Source organism: Colossoma macropomum, unplaced genomic scaffold (genome assembly GCF_904425465.1).
Source record: "Colossoma macropomum unplaced genomic scaffold, Colossoma_macropomum, whole genome shotgun sequence".
Lineage (NCBI taxonomy): Eukaryota > Metazoa > Chordata > Actinopteri > Characiformes > Serrasalmidae > Colossoma > Colossoma macropomum.
The window spans coordinates 36719731-36732593 of NW_023494789.1; the positions used below are offsets into that span (position 1 = coordinate 36719731).

General features: G+C 40.7%; 1 protein-coding gene across 4 annotated transcripts; it reads right to left on the reverse strand.

The window, feature by feature from the left end:
* Positions 1–31: 31 nt before the first annotated feature.
* dctn2 (dynactin 2 (p50)) lies at positions 32–12856 on the reverse strand. 4 transcript variants are annotated; one of them, XM_036571186.1, is made up of 16 exons: positions 12616–12856; positions 11703–11771; positions 11543–11551; positions 8909–8914; positions 6434–6530; positions 6278–6339; positions 6071–6169; positions 4373–4533; positions 3679–3829; positions 3509–3574; positions 3266–3304; positions 3006–3083; positions 2559–2630; positions 1572–1674; positions 951–1042; positions 32–842 (listed from the first exon to the last, which is right to left on the reverse strand). In XM_036571186.1, exons 1-16 carry the CDS (start codon positions 12649–12651, stop codon positions 756–758), a joined length of 1227 nt encoding a protein of 408 aa, XP_036427079.1. In that variant the 5' UTR covers positions 12652–12856; the 3' UTR covers positions 32–755. The 4 variants fall into 4 exon arrangements, with proteins under 4 accessions (XP_036427079.1, XP_036427081.1, XP_036427080.1 ...); XM_036571188.1 differs by lacking the exon at positions 11543–11551; XM_036571187.1 differs by lacking the exon at positions 8909–8914.
* Positions 12857–12863: the final 7 nt, after the last annotated feature.

The window sequence follows — 12863 nt, forward strand, 5'->3', positions numbered from 1 at the left end:
ATAGTGAAGTGAAAAGAACAACGCACCATTCTTCAAAGCATGTTAAATTTATTCTCACACCTGGAGACAATTTTAATTTTTATGCATATGTCAAAAAGCTGAATAACCTGTGGAGATCCGTCTCATAATACAGTAATAAGAGTTACAAGCAACTGAGTGTGATAACAGTTTAAGGTACACAGGTGTGTGTAATATATATATATACAGCGTTGTTCATGACTCGATGAGGACATATCCTCCCACAGATGTTGGCCAAAGGCAGTGGTTCTTGTATGCATTTCATTCATGGACACTTTTGAAAACTACCGTTCATAGAAAAGTGAGCTACCATTTAAACACAGACGCTTCCTATTCGGGGACGTTACATTTACAAGCAAAACAGGATCAACTTCAGTCATTCAAAGCCTATTTAAAAAAGGTTTCCACAGATATCATGGGGAGAAAATCTGGAATTGATGCTTTTAAAACTCCACCAGGAGTTAGGAGTGGAATTTAGGCAAATGGTTAAGATACAATGCTAACCACCTCCTCAGAGAAAGAACAGAAAAAGAGGTGCAAAGAGTACTGGTTTTGCTGTAGTGTTACAGGGCATTTGCTCTCAACCTTCAACTACACCTGTTTCCAACTTTATTTCCAACATTCAGCGTTGTGGAAGAAAAGGCTTATGAGGAGAAAAAGCACAAGATTTAAAATGAGGAATTAACCTTTCTGCACATCCCTCCATCGCTTGCCTCTTCATTTCAGAAAGAACCATTTTATTTTGAGAGTTTCTTCATCCTCTGTTCGAGTGCTGCAAAGTTCTCTTCCACTGAGACTAGGTTCTCCTTCATTGTTTGCTGCACCTGTACATGGAGGTGAAGGGAAAAAAGATTTACAGCACAAAACAGAAAAGGGGGTCAACAGGGGACCGAGTAACAAGTTACTAAATACAAAGATAAACATGTACACACCTGTGTGAGCAATGTGCTGTTGTCCTTCAGCGCGTTGTTGATCATCTGCTGCGTGGTATCCAGATGGGTCAGCAGCTGCCCAAATTGCATAGCTGAGAGGAGGGGAAAAAACAAACACATGAACTACATAGTAATATAAAGGGATCGTGTTCAAAACTTCCAACGACAACCACTATTCTAATAAAATATGACGAATGTGACAAATGGACAATCTGCTCTAAACATAATTGTTAAAATCACACCCACAATAAGGCTATTATCAACTTGCTTGTGAGATGAGTTAACATTAAGTCAACATATTTACACAGCTACACCCTCAAAACTACTAATGACACTTGATTTGCCCCTCACAGCCCAAATATTTGTTTTCAAATGATTTTATTTAACACCATCAACAAAAGCAATACTATTTGCTCTTTATGTCTCTTACTGAGATTCAGCTATCTTATACATTCCACATGCTAAATAATCTGTATTATTAAATAATCATAACCAAGACAACAGTCTTTCAGTAAGCATCTATTATGGGTATTTAATATATATGTTTTCATTACACAAAACTGCATTATGATAACCACTTCTCAGAATAGCAGAAATAATGCACAGAAAGTGAGAGAATACCTTGCTCGTGCAGCTCTTTAACGGCTGTCAATCTCTGGACCACTTGAGGGAGGGAGGTTGCCATGGCATCCCATTTCTGCACCACATCATACAGCTGTGACACCTGAATTAGAAACAAACCCAGGCCCGGCAGGCACCAGCATGACAAAGTCAAAGATATTCACTCAGGTAACGTCAGAACAACAATTCAGTACTCAGTTTTTAATTATTTGGTGTGCTTTTAAACACCTCTACAAACAACTGTAAATTTCTATCATTTTTATCACCACAAAGCATTCTGAATACAGGAACAGCTGACACCAACAAAGTGGAGAGAAATAAGTGTAGAGCAGAATATGACATACTTCATTCACTGAGGAGCACATTGGCTACATTTTAGATGAAGCATACTCAAATCCAGAATTTGTTAGATGAACTAATGTTTCATATTTTGGAGAAGGTTAAGTCAATAGTAGTTGCTTTTTGTGTATCTGTAAGCAATTTAGACTAAACCAAAATAACAAACAGCAAAAATACAAAATATCACCTTATAACCTGAGTTATTTCTGTCTATATGAGTTATAACAGCATTATTTGAGCCTCAGATTAGCAAGTGTCCAGTGTCAAGACTTTTCCAAAGTTTAGAAAAATCACTGTGTAAGTGGAGAAGGCATCAGCGTAAAGTCAGCAATATTCTTGCATATCTCAAGTGTGTCACAGGAAACTAATTACCCAAAGGAGCTTTTAGCTGACAGTGAAACACTCATTCCTAGAATCACTGTTTTCATAAAGTATCTTGGGTTCAGAGGTTCTGGATTCTCAGATTAGGTGCAACTAATACTGCAACTATTACAACCTAAATGAAGACTTGACACAGTCTAGTAACTACATGCAAGGTATATTGTGACTGAATACTAATGTGTTTATACTTTACTTTCAAGTCAATTCTAAGTTAACAGCTAAGTGAGGCTATAAAGAAACTGCAAACTGAAGAGAACCGAAACCCACCTTGTTTTGTGTTTCAGCGTCTTCAATCGCAGCCTTGTGCTTTGCTATTTCATTCATCTTCCCCAAAACACTCTGCAACACAAGTGTAAAAGCAAAACTCACTTTGTAATTCAAGGAGCATAGATATATAAACAAAAAAAGGTTGATGCAGGTGTTTCAAGAGATGGCTTCTGTTTAAATCAGCCCACCTATGCCTAATCTGGAATTCACTTGCTCAAGAGAAATGTAGCTACCAATGCGAAAGAAGCTACCAAGACACCATCCCATTCTGATATCTCCATCTCCATCACAGGACGCTTTGCTGGGAAACACGCTGCCACAGTAATGTGGTCCATAATCTTCTAGCAGTTTCTTACTTTCAGTAGGAAAGGTTAAATGCTGAAAGCCCTTGAAGAAGGATATGGCAGTTGCCCACTGAGGTAAATTACTCTCTGTAGTCATGGTTACCTGCAGCCTTGCTTCAACCTGGTCCAAAGTGGCAGCATCCAGAGCACTGACTCGAGCCTCCAGCAGCTCTATAGTCTCCTATACAGAGAGAGAGAATAAGAGAGGGAGGGGGTAGAATGGTCCAAAAGTTGTAAAAATAGAACACAAATACCAAGAATATGGAGGCAAATCTACTTTCACAGAACAGTGAGAGTCAAACAGAACAGTTAAAAGTCACAGCTTCTTACAAATCAGTTGCCGTAGTAGCTCTGAGTACTCACCATTACACTCGCTCCCTGAAGTCCAGCATTGAGAGGACCCTAACAGACAGACAAAACAATAACAATTTGCATACAACTACTGTGCTTATAGTAAACCTTGCTTAGCCATTCCTTCAAGACACAAGGACAAGATTCCAGATAATAGCACAGACATGACCCAAACTGATGAGTGAATACTGGTGCAGAGTAATGCCACTGAGCTTGAAGGCAGACTGAGTACAGTGAGAAGGTAAGCTAACACACCTGCTTATCTGTGCCGGAACCTATAGCGGTCTCCAGGTCTGCCAACCGCCTCTCCAACTCAGCTATCTACTCACAGATAAAGAGAATTAACAACAGTAAAAACATAATTTAATGAAAATTTCAGAGTTAGACCTTCTAAGTTTAAAAAATGTAGTACAATGCTGTCTTACCTTGGCAGATTCAGTAAACCGCTCATGTTCAGGCCGGCTGTGCAGCTCGTACAGCACAACTCCATCTGGCCCTTTGGGTCCTGATCCCTTCCCTTCTCCTCCTGCGCTGCTACGCACCCCCCGTGCCACCTCCAGCTGAGTCATCAACCGCCTATCACACACACACAGTGATGTGATGCAAAAACAATAAAGCAAACAGAAAACTGAACACACTCAGGAGTAATAAAGTCTAATGTGCAAAACAACACATTTGAAAACCGCATCCGTATTTCACGCCACACGCTCAAGTATTACATTTACATATTGCTTGAAAGTATATCATATAATCCTTATTGGTTGGATAATTCATCTGAGTGGTCAGACCATTTGATTTGATCACATGCATGAGGAAAGGCAGTGCCTTTCCTAAATACAGACTGTCCAATTCTAACTTACTATGCCGTGGCCTCAGTACTCACTCAAATTATCATTGCACCCTGTCAGAATTTCATACATCCTCTCATTTGTTCTACCCTGGTGCAATCCTGTTTCATGTACTCCATTTCTTTCACTTCCTTTCCGCCATTCAAAAATTTTCCCTACTCCCTTCTCCCTAATGGCTTAAAACAATGGTCCAAGATCACCATAAAAAGGAAACATCTACCAACAAGCCTCTTCTAACTGTACACCCCTCTCCCCTCCCACTGGTCCTTACTTGGCAAGAGCTCCATCTGGGTCAGCTAGGTTGATATGGGCATTTGGGCCAAGGAGTGAATCCAGGTGGGCTGAGACCAGCTGCTGTTTCAGCTGGGCCGCTCGCTGGGCCAGCACCACCGGCGTAAGGCGCTCCTCTGCACTGCTCTCCTTCACATTTGCCTAGAAGCATGTAGTCACACAGAGGCTGGTTAGCACTGACCACTCATCCACTGCACTCTCTCAAAACACTGTGAAACTTTACAGAGGGGCACAAACTTGTGTAGAAAACTTCAGTCACTGCCTTATGGAGCTCCTGCTTCTTCAGCACTTATTTTTGTAAGTGACTGAAGAACACAGCCACAATGCTCTAAAGACCACTGTAGAACTTTAACAGTTCTAATGAAACTTATTAAGTTTCATACAGGTCTCAATTATATGAGTCGATCGTAACTATTTAACCTTAGTGCCTTTTCCACAGGTGTTTGTATCGCAGCAAGCAGAATGTTGAATGAAAAGCATGTAAAATATATGAAAACCCATTTACTGGTACATGTCATGGGTCTTACAAAAACAGCAAAAGTTTTAACTTCTGACTGGTGCAATAACACCTTTAGAGGGCAGCAATGAGTAAAGTTTGTTTATTTGCACTTGAGTTGTGTCTGTCCTCAGTTGGGAGCTATTAAGTACAGACAGCTAAAGAAGCAAGATGGATAAGCAGCCAATTTGGCCACTTAAACCTTTTACTTTAATTGTGAAATGAACAAAAAAACGACAAATTGTCAATCGCAATTATCTATACGACAGCTGATCAGGGCCTGAAATTCAAAACTGGGGTGGGGGGGTTGCCCCTTTAAATGTTTCACATAGAGGGGATTTATACACTTTGGGGGGATACTACTTACCTTGTCTTGTTCTCTTTGAAAGCTTTTTGAAAGAAGGACACTCCATCTCTTTCATGAATTTAACCAGATGACCAAATTTTGAATTAGCCAATTAATTTCCTCCTCACACTGCAACTGAGCAACTTCAATAGCATTAGTCATCACATTCTTTGCTGGATCTGCTTCACGCTTTCTTTTCAAGGCTGCGCTATGAAAAGCACCAGCTGAAAGTTGACGTTTGTAAAATCGGGCACCGTACATTTTACAAATCAAGCAGCTCATTTTAACGTTGTTAAGTTTGAGCCACTGATATATTCTGAGCCAGTTAGTCTGAAACTTGTCTTTGGACTGCTGCTTCACCTTGCTAATGTTACTGCTACCTGACTGAGGGATCTGAGGATTAATAGTGTTAACGTTGACATCGCTAGCACTGCTGTTTGCACTTGCCCTTTCGGGTTCCGTCGTTTTTTTTTCTTAACGAGTTTCACTTCAGATGATGCAGATTTACATTTTAGTCACCAGTCCATGTTTACATGCCTTCAAGTCCACATCACTGAAACCTTTCTGTAAATGTTAGCGAGAGGTGCTCCAGCAGCAGAAGGTGCTCGCAGGCTCATAGAGGGAGAGAGAGAGCGCCAAGTGTGTTGTCCAGAGCGGAAGTCCCTCAGTCGTCCTGCATTCCACACTGGTGCTAATGTTGACTGAACAGTTCAAGAGTGCTAGCTTTGAAATGACTATGAGTAATATGGGGCTATAGCTTCTCTGACGCATGAACAAATATAAGAAACAGGCAGCCAATGTGAAAGGCAGTGTGTGTGCATGTGCTGAACTCCAACCTGAATGTGTTCCACCTCCTGAGTGAGCTCCTGAATCTCGTTAACAAGCCGCTGGTACTTCTGCTGAGGAGTCTCCTTCACCCCACACCCCTCTGCAAGCTAAACAGAAAGGAGGAAAGAGAACAGAACAATAAGAGGATGGTGTGGTTGAGTCTGGAGAGCTCAAGTGTCATGAGCCTAACAGTAAATACTGGAAGGAGAACTTACAAGCTCATATTCTCCAGACTCATAGCCCACTCTGCGGGTCTTGCTGATGCGGTCCGAGAAGTCTGAGGCCAGACAGGTTACAGTAATGAGACACAGGAAACTTAGCCATTAAATTTCACCTTACAAATTAGATGTGCCAGCCGCTGGTTTTCTCACCGAGGCCCTTAGTGCCGACACGCTTGTCTTTGAACTTGTCATAGGCAGCATTTGGGTTCACCACAATGCGCTCCACACTGTCGCTGCACAGCTCTTCCTATTAAAGCAGTGGGGGGAATCATACAGGGATGGATAAAAATGTGTTAAAAGCTTTTTTTTCGCAACTCAGGGAGGCCATTTTTACACCTGGAATTAAAATGCAAATCAAGTGTGTATATGCTATTTGAGGGCCAAGAGGGACTAGGATGTGTTTGCAATTCTAACTAACATAAAAACACATGCAGGCCAGCTGCTTTTGTTAGCCAAAACACATCAGTAAGAGAATGATGATTTTCCTCACTAAATCCAGACAAACTATAAGCAAACCTCTAAACACAAGGCAACTCTGTCTACTTCAAGAGATGGTAAGGCAGTTTGGATCACATTTGGAACTCTAATACACTTACAACTGGCATTAACTTGTTATTAACTTGTTATTTTTGTTTTTTTAAGCACATACAGCTTGAATTTTAATTCCAGACGTAAAAACGAGTAAAAAAAAAAAAAAAAAAACCAACACATACACACTTTAAAAAAACAATTTGCGCATGCAGTGATTAAGCCCAACTGAATTTTCAGAGAGAGATGTCTCACTGATCATTGAGGTAATGTACACTCCTAAAAAAGATAATTCTTTAAGGGTTCTTCAGTAAAGGGAATGTAAGAGTTTTATATAGAACCATTTCATGCAGAAATGGTTCTTTGCATGGTGAAACACTTTCAGATTGATGGAGAATGTGTATATGTGTATATGGTTCTGTGAAGAACCTTTTTGCAAGTGGTTCTATATAGCACCAAAAAAGGTTCTACTATTGTTACAAGCCTGACAACAATAGCGGAACTCTTTTTGTTGCTATATAGAACCATTTTTCACAATTTAAAGAACCAATTAAGCATGAAATTGCTCTATACAAAACTGATGGTCCTAAATAGAACCATTTCCTTTACTAAAGAACCCTTGAAGAACCAACTTTAAGAGTGTAATTATAAGGTAACAAGGCAAAGTGTGTGGTCTAAGCCTTGGAACAGAAGATTTACTAGAGAAAGGTAAACCTGATCAGGACGCTGGTCACAAATCATGAACTGTAATAATTGCAAAGTCTGATTAGTTGATTTCAACTTCCAATTTCAAAATCATTCACTCACTCTCTCACACACACAAACACAGACATTGTGACAAAGGGACCTGTGGGAAAACTACAAAACTGGATTCTTGGATTTATCAGTCAGCTATGTGTTAATCCTGTAGGGCCAGACGTGATCTTGTAATGGGAACACACGCCGGGGGACAATTTGTTAAACTTTGCGGAACACAGGAGTACAGCCTTTCTAAAACCTGCCCCTAAATTCCTCTAGCCTGCGCTCTTTTAATATCCGGAGTACAATCTATAACCCAAGATAGATAGCAAAACGAGGCCTGAATGATTTGAGCAAAATATCTAATTGCAATTTTTCTGACCAATATTTGTAAATTGTGACCTTTCTGTAAATTAAGTTCCAGGCCTATTTTTTGGAAAGAAAACCAGCATAACTACTTTTCCGGCCTGCTAGTTGTGGTTCTGCTTTTGCCATACACATCACATGGGTGTTTGGTTGCTTCTGATTGGTCTGACTCATCTATGGGCAGTTCCCCCTTAAAACTTAAGACAGCACAGTTAATAATGTATGCTATCATTAGAATGGCAGCTTTTGCAAGTTAAAAACTGCACTCTTTCAAAGTAAAAATATATACATTTTTCAGTCCTAAGCACAACAGTACTGTTAGCTAACGGAACTGTTTTTCCCTAGCAGGAGGTAATGTTTATTTTTAGCGCATGTATTGTATTCTCCACATGCAACACAAATCTCCATGCTTATTTGGAGTTTTCAGGCAGGACTTCTCAGCCATGCTAACTTACGTTACATCCATTGGCTAATGGCAGGGTTGTTGTCTATTGGACAATGTTCATGAGTGCTCCATTGCCCCTTACTAGTGGGCTTAATGAATCCAGTTTCATACATTCCACTAATAACAGCCACCAGTATGAATCACACAAACAAATTTAGGGCTCGGAATGAAATGGTTTTTGTGAAATCACCGGTGTACTACATGAAGACACAGACTGCACGGATGTTATGGGCTTTAGCCTTGCTCTCACTTAGTTACAGGGTAAAACAGCCTTTAAAGCTAATTCACTACAAGAGACGACTACAGATGCAGAAAGAGCTATGCACTATGGTGCGCAGGTTAGCACTCATTTCATAAAATGAGGAAGTTTTGAAATGTGGGTGCAAACAGTCTCACAACAGGCCAGAAAAGCAGTACATAACTGATAGAAAGATGCACTGAAAGCAAAAAACACTTGTACATAGTCATTTCGAGAAAAACAAGAAGGTTGATTTTGATTAGACTGTGAGGAGTGGTTAGATGTTAGGGGGAATCACTCAGGCTCTTACCAGCTCCTTGGGTTCCCAAAGACAGTTAGAGAAAAAAGAGCAAAGAAGGAGAAAAGATAGAAAGAAAAAGACATACAAGGGGGAAGGGAGAAAAGAATAAGGAGAGAGAGAGAAAAAAAGAGAGAGATAGATATTAATGTGGTTATCACATGACATGCACAACAGGAGCTGGTGACAGAGAGAAAGAGAGGGCTGCTTGTTGTAAGCATCACTGCTGTTAACTATTCATCTATTCATCGTGTGGCCTTTCTCCCCTCTCCCACCCCCACAGCGCAAAGAGGCATTAGTTCTAGCTCCAGTAACTTCTCACACCACAGAAAAGATGTGTTTGAGATTACATTGCAGCAGGGTTTCTCAACTCTGGTCCCAGATTACCGCTGCCCTGCATATATTCCCCTCTAACACACCCACTTCAACTCAAGAAGGGTTTGTTAATTGGGCTATTATTCATACATCAGGACCAGGGTTGGGAACCACTCTGTTAAAGTATGCCACATATGCTTATGAGTTTAACACAGCAAGATTTCTCAATAAGTTGGACAACATAAGCCAAAAGTGAGAGCTGAACATCCCTGGCCTCTCCTATTGGCCAAGATTGACTTTGGGCTTAAAGGCGGGGTCATCAATTTTAGCTGAAGCTAGTTATGTTGAAACAGCCAAACAAATACAGCACCTAAAAGCCTCACCAGTAAAATGCATGCATGTGTGCTTCCTAGTGTAGAATGCCTCAGTGCTGATGCACACCGGGTTTGTAATTTATTGTCACAAATAAAATGATGAACAGACATCAATACAGCCAACTAACATCAGCTAACACTACAGCTAGGTGGACCGTTGTAGGACCAATTCCCTTGAAGCCCAGAGCCTACTTTGGTACCTTGATGTGCTATGCAAAATAATTACCTGTCAAGCAGATATAGAGCAATGTCAGCATCTTCATGCTCTTCAACTACCTTAATGGTAGAAAGCTACACCAAATGTTCTTGTCTTTGCTCTAGATTGGACATTTTAGAATTGAACATCAGAATTGATGTTATTTTCTCAATGGGTTTTATTTGTAACGTGTTAGCTATAAGGCTGCACTATGTGCTGTAGGAAAAAAATGATTTACGAGCAATAAATGCAGAGTCTTGTCCTCCTTCTTGTTGGACACTGTATTTTGTCCCCTGAGGATATATTTTGGCAGCTCCTGGAACATGAGGAGGATTTCGCCAAATACTACAATAAGTGACTGGGGGAGAAAAAAAAATTGATGACCCGACCTTTAAGACATCCAGCTAACTGAGAAATGCTACTTTGTGAAACACCTCACAGGCCTGCAAAGCTCAGAGAACAACCCAAATACAGGCTTCAGAGAACACAGTAAGTCGTAGGCCGGTCCGAGTTAGAAGGAGAGCAGTGGAGCCTCATGTATAGTTAAATGCAGGCTAGGCAACAGGAGACTTGATGCTAGTCACAGACTTTAACAGCTGTGCAAGTGAGACTCTGTCTCCGCGCCTGAAAGAGAAGGATGAAAGGGCTGAAGCGTCTTCTCCTTCAGATCAGAGAAACAGCAGGTGCTACACATATGGAGCTTGCACTGAAGGCATGTGGCAGTTAGTGAAAAATCATACACATTAACTCATACACACACTCATACTTCCTTATTTCCTTTATTCATTTCCTCACATTTGCTCTCACTAAAAGCATTGTGCCACTGATTAAAACTACAGACAGCATGGTGTCTACACCTACCATGGGATGATACCTATAAATAATCTTAGCTCTAAATGACTAACTCTACATCAAATAAGTGTTAAAAATAATTTAAGCATGGCTGGCAAATGGGTTGTCCTCCAGTCATATCCACATGTGCACATTATCTAGCTAAAGTGCTTATAAATGCTTTTCCATCAAACAGTGTGGTTTGGAATAGTATGCCTATATATAGGTAATCACATATTATGCTGTCATTTCCATTGCCCAGTGTTCTGTACCTTACCTGAGCACCTGTGCTGAATTTGGTTACCCTTCCTACCAAACAAGAACATAGGGGTGGAGCTAGAAACACCACAGACCAATGAACGGTCAAATGCAAACCACACAGAATCACCTAGCACTGTCACTCAGGTCATACAATCTGTTCCCATAAAACCAAATGCTGGAAATAAATCAGAAGATCCCATATTGTTGTTACTGTTTTTGTGTAGTTCTAAAAGGAAAATAACAACATTTTTTCATATGTACTCATAGTTCAATCTTTAAAAAGTAAACACTTCATTAGGAGTTTTTCTATGTGAAAAGCTGCTTTATATGTTTAATATATTTACACCGTATACATCATTATCCCTGATTTTTGTCATCACTATTGTAAAAATACATATATATTTTTATTTTATATATTATTTCTAATTCGAATTTGTAACCGTAACAAGGCCACACTGTCCAGTGGAAAAGTGTCGTATAAGATATGTACAATGAGAACTACAATCAAGGACATCAGAACAAATCAAAAAGGTGATCAAATTAGAGAAAAGAGTCAGACAGCTCCATATCTCTACGAATCTACGATTGTTTCCCGATTGAAACACAGGAGAGAAGGAATATGATTACAACCCATGCAGTCACTTTTGGCAGAAAAGGAGGACCTCTTACTTGCACGAACTACAGTCCAGGGCGGATCAGAGCAAGGAGGGTGGGTGTTGTGACAGGGGAGGGAAAGTACTTATTAGGTTAAGTGTGTGTCAGGCATAAGCACACCTTCAATACAACAGCTTAAAGGACAACCCTGTATGTTTAGCTTTTGACCACTCACCGACTCAAACTGCGCTTGGTCATCCTCGGGCAAGTCGCTGGTTTCATAGACGTCAGGCTCGTTAAAGGCCTGTTGGGAGATGATGTCATTCTGTTAGTAAATAAACCTCTCTCTCCAAGGGCTTAAGAATGGAGAGATACCATGCAATAGAAGTTGTGTGTCTCCCAAAAGGAGAAAAGCGAATCCTGAAGCACATATCAGTGCTGATGAAGTTGCTGACCTCCGTGGCCGCCGCCCTTTATAGAGTCGCTTCCACAACACTGGCTGCCAACATGGCAACTAACGTTACTGGCCCAACATGACTCCACATATGTTCGTGATATTTTAGCAATAAACTCGTAGTGAAGAGCTTTTTACACACCAGGTTTAGCTAATAAGCTGCTTGACTAGACGTTTCTCCTGATCCAGCTAGCGCCTCCAACACTGCCAAAACAATAACCTAGCTAGCATGCTGGTTAGCTCATGTCTACACCAATCAATTCGCAATTATGTCCAGGAATATGATTTCTTTTTGCACAAAACATTATATTACGTTCATAAGACATGTTTAACCCACTATCTTGTCGTCATATTAGCTGCTGAAAATGATGACAGATGCTAACCGGCTTTTCTGGGTGGAGTGATGATGGGCAGCTAGCCGACAGGCTAACTAACGTTAACGTTAACGTTAACCTACACAGCTAACTTTATCGGCTATTATCACTGTTTTGCCAAATAACGTTTGCAAAGCAATAGTCAGATGATAAGTATCAGCCTAAGTGTCCTAACAATAGCGCAGCATAAAAAAAGAAAATCTGAATTTAGGCGTGTAGGAAGCTAACAGTTCGTTCAGCCATGTAGCCGCTAACGCTACACGAAACGGGACCCTGTTAGCATTAAGCTAACAAGCTGGTTTTGAATTATAAAGACTTACGATGCCTGGCAAGTTGGCGTACTTCGGGTCTGCCATCGTCACAAGGAGACTAAATCGGAATTCTTAAAATATTTGATGATCTCTTCAATGATTTCCAGACTTTAAAAGACGTCAATTGTTGCAGAGAGCGAGCTGCCTCCGTGACTCGCTGACAGCAGCGTCAAACCCGCTGGAGTCTCGCGTGAAGTGAACTGCAGCCAAAGCCCAGTTCAGCTCAACCACCACCGTCCACCTCACTGACTGTTCAC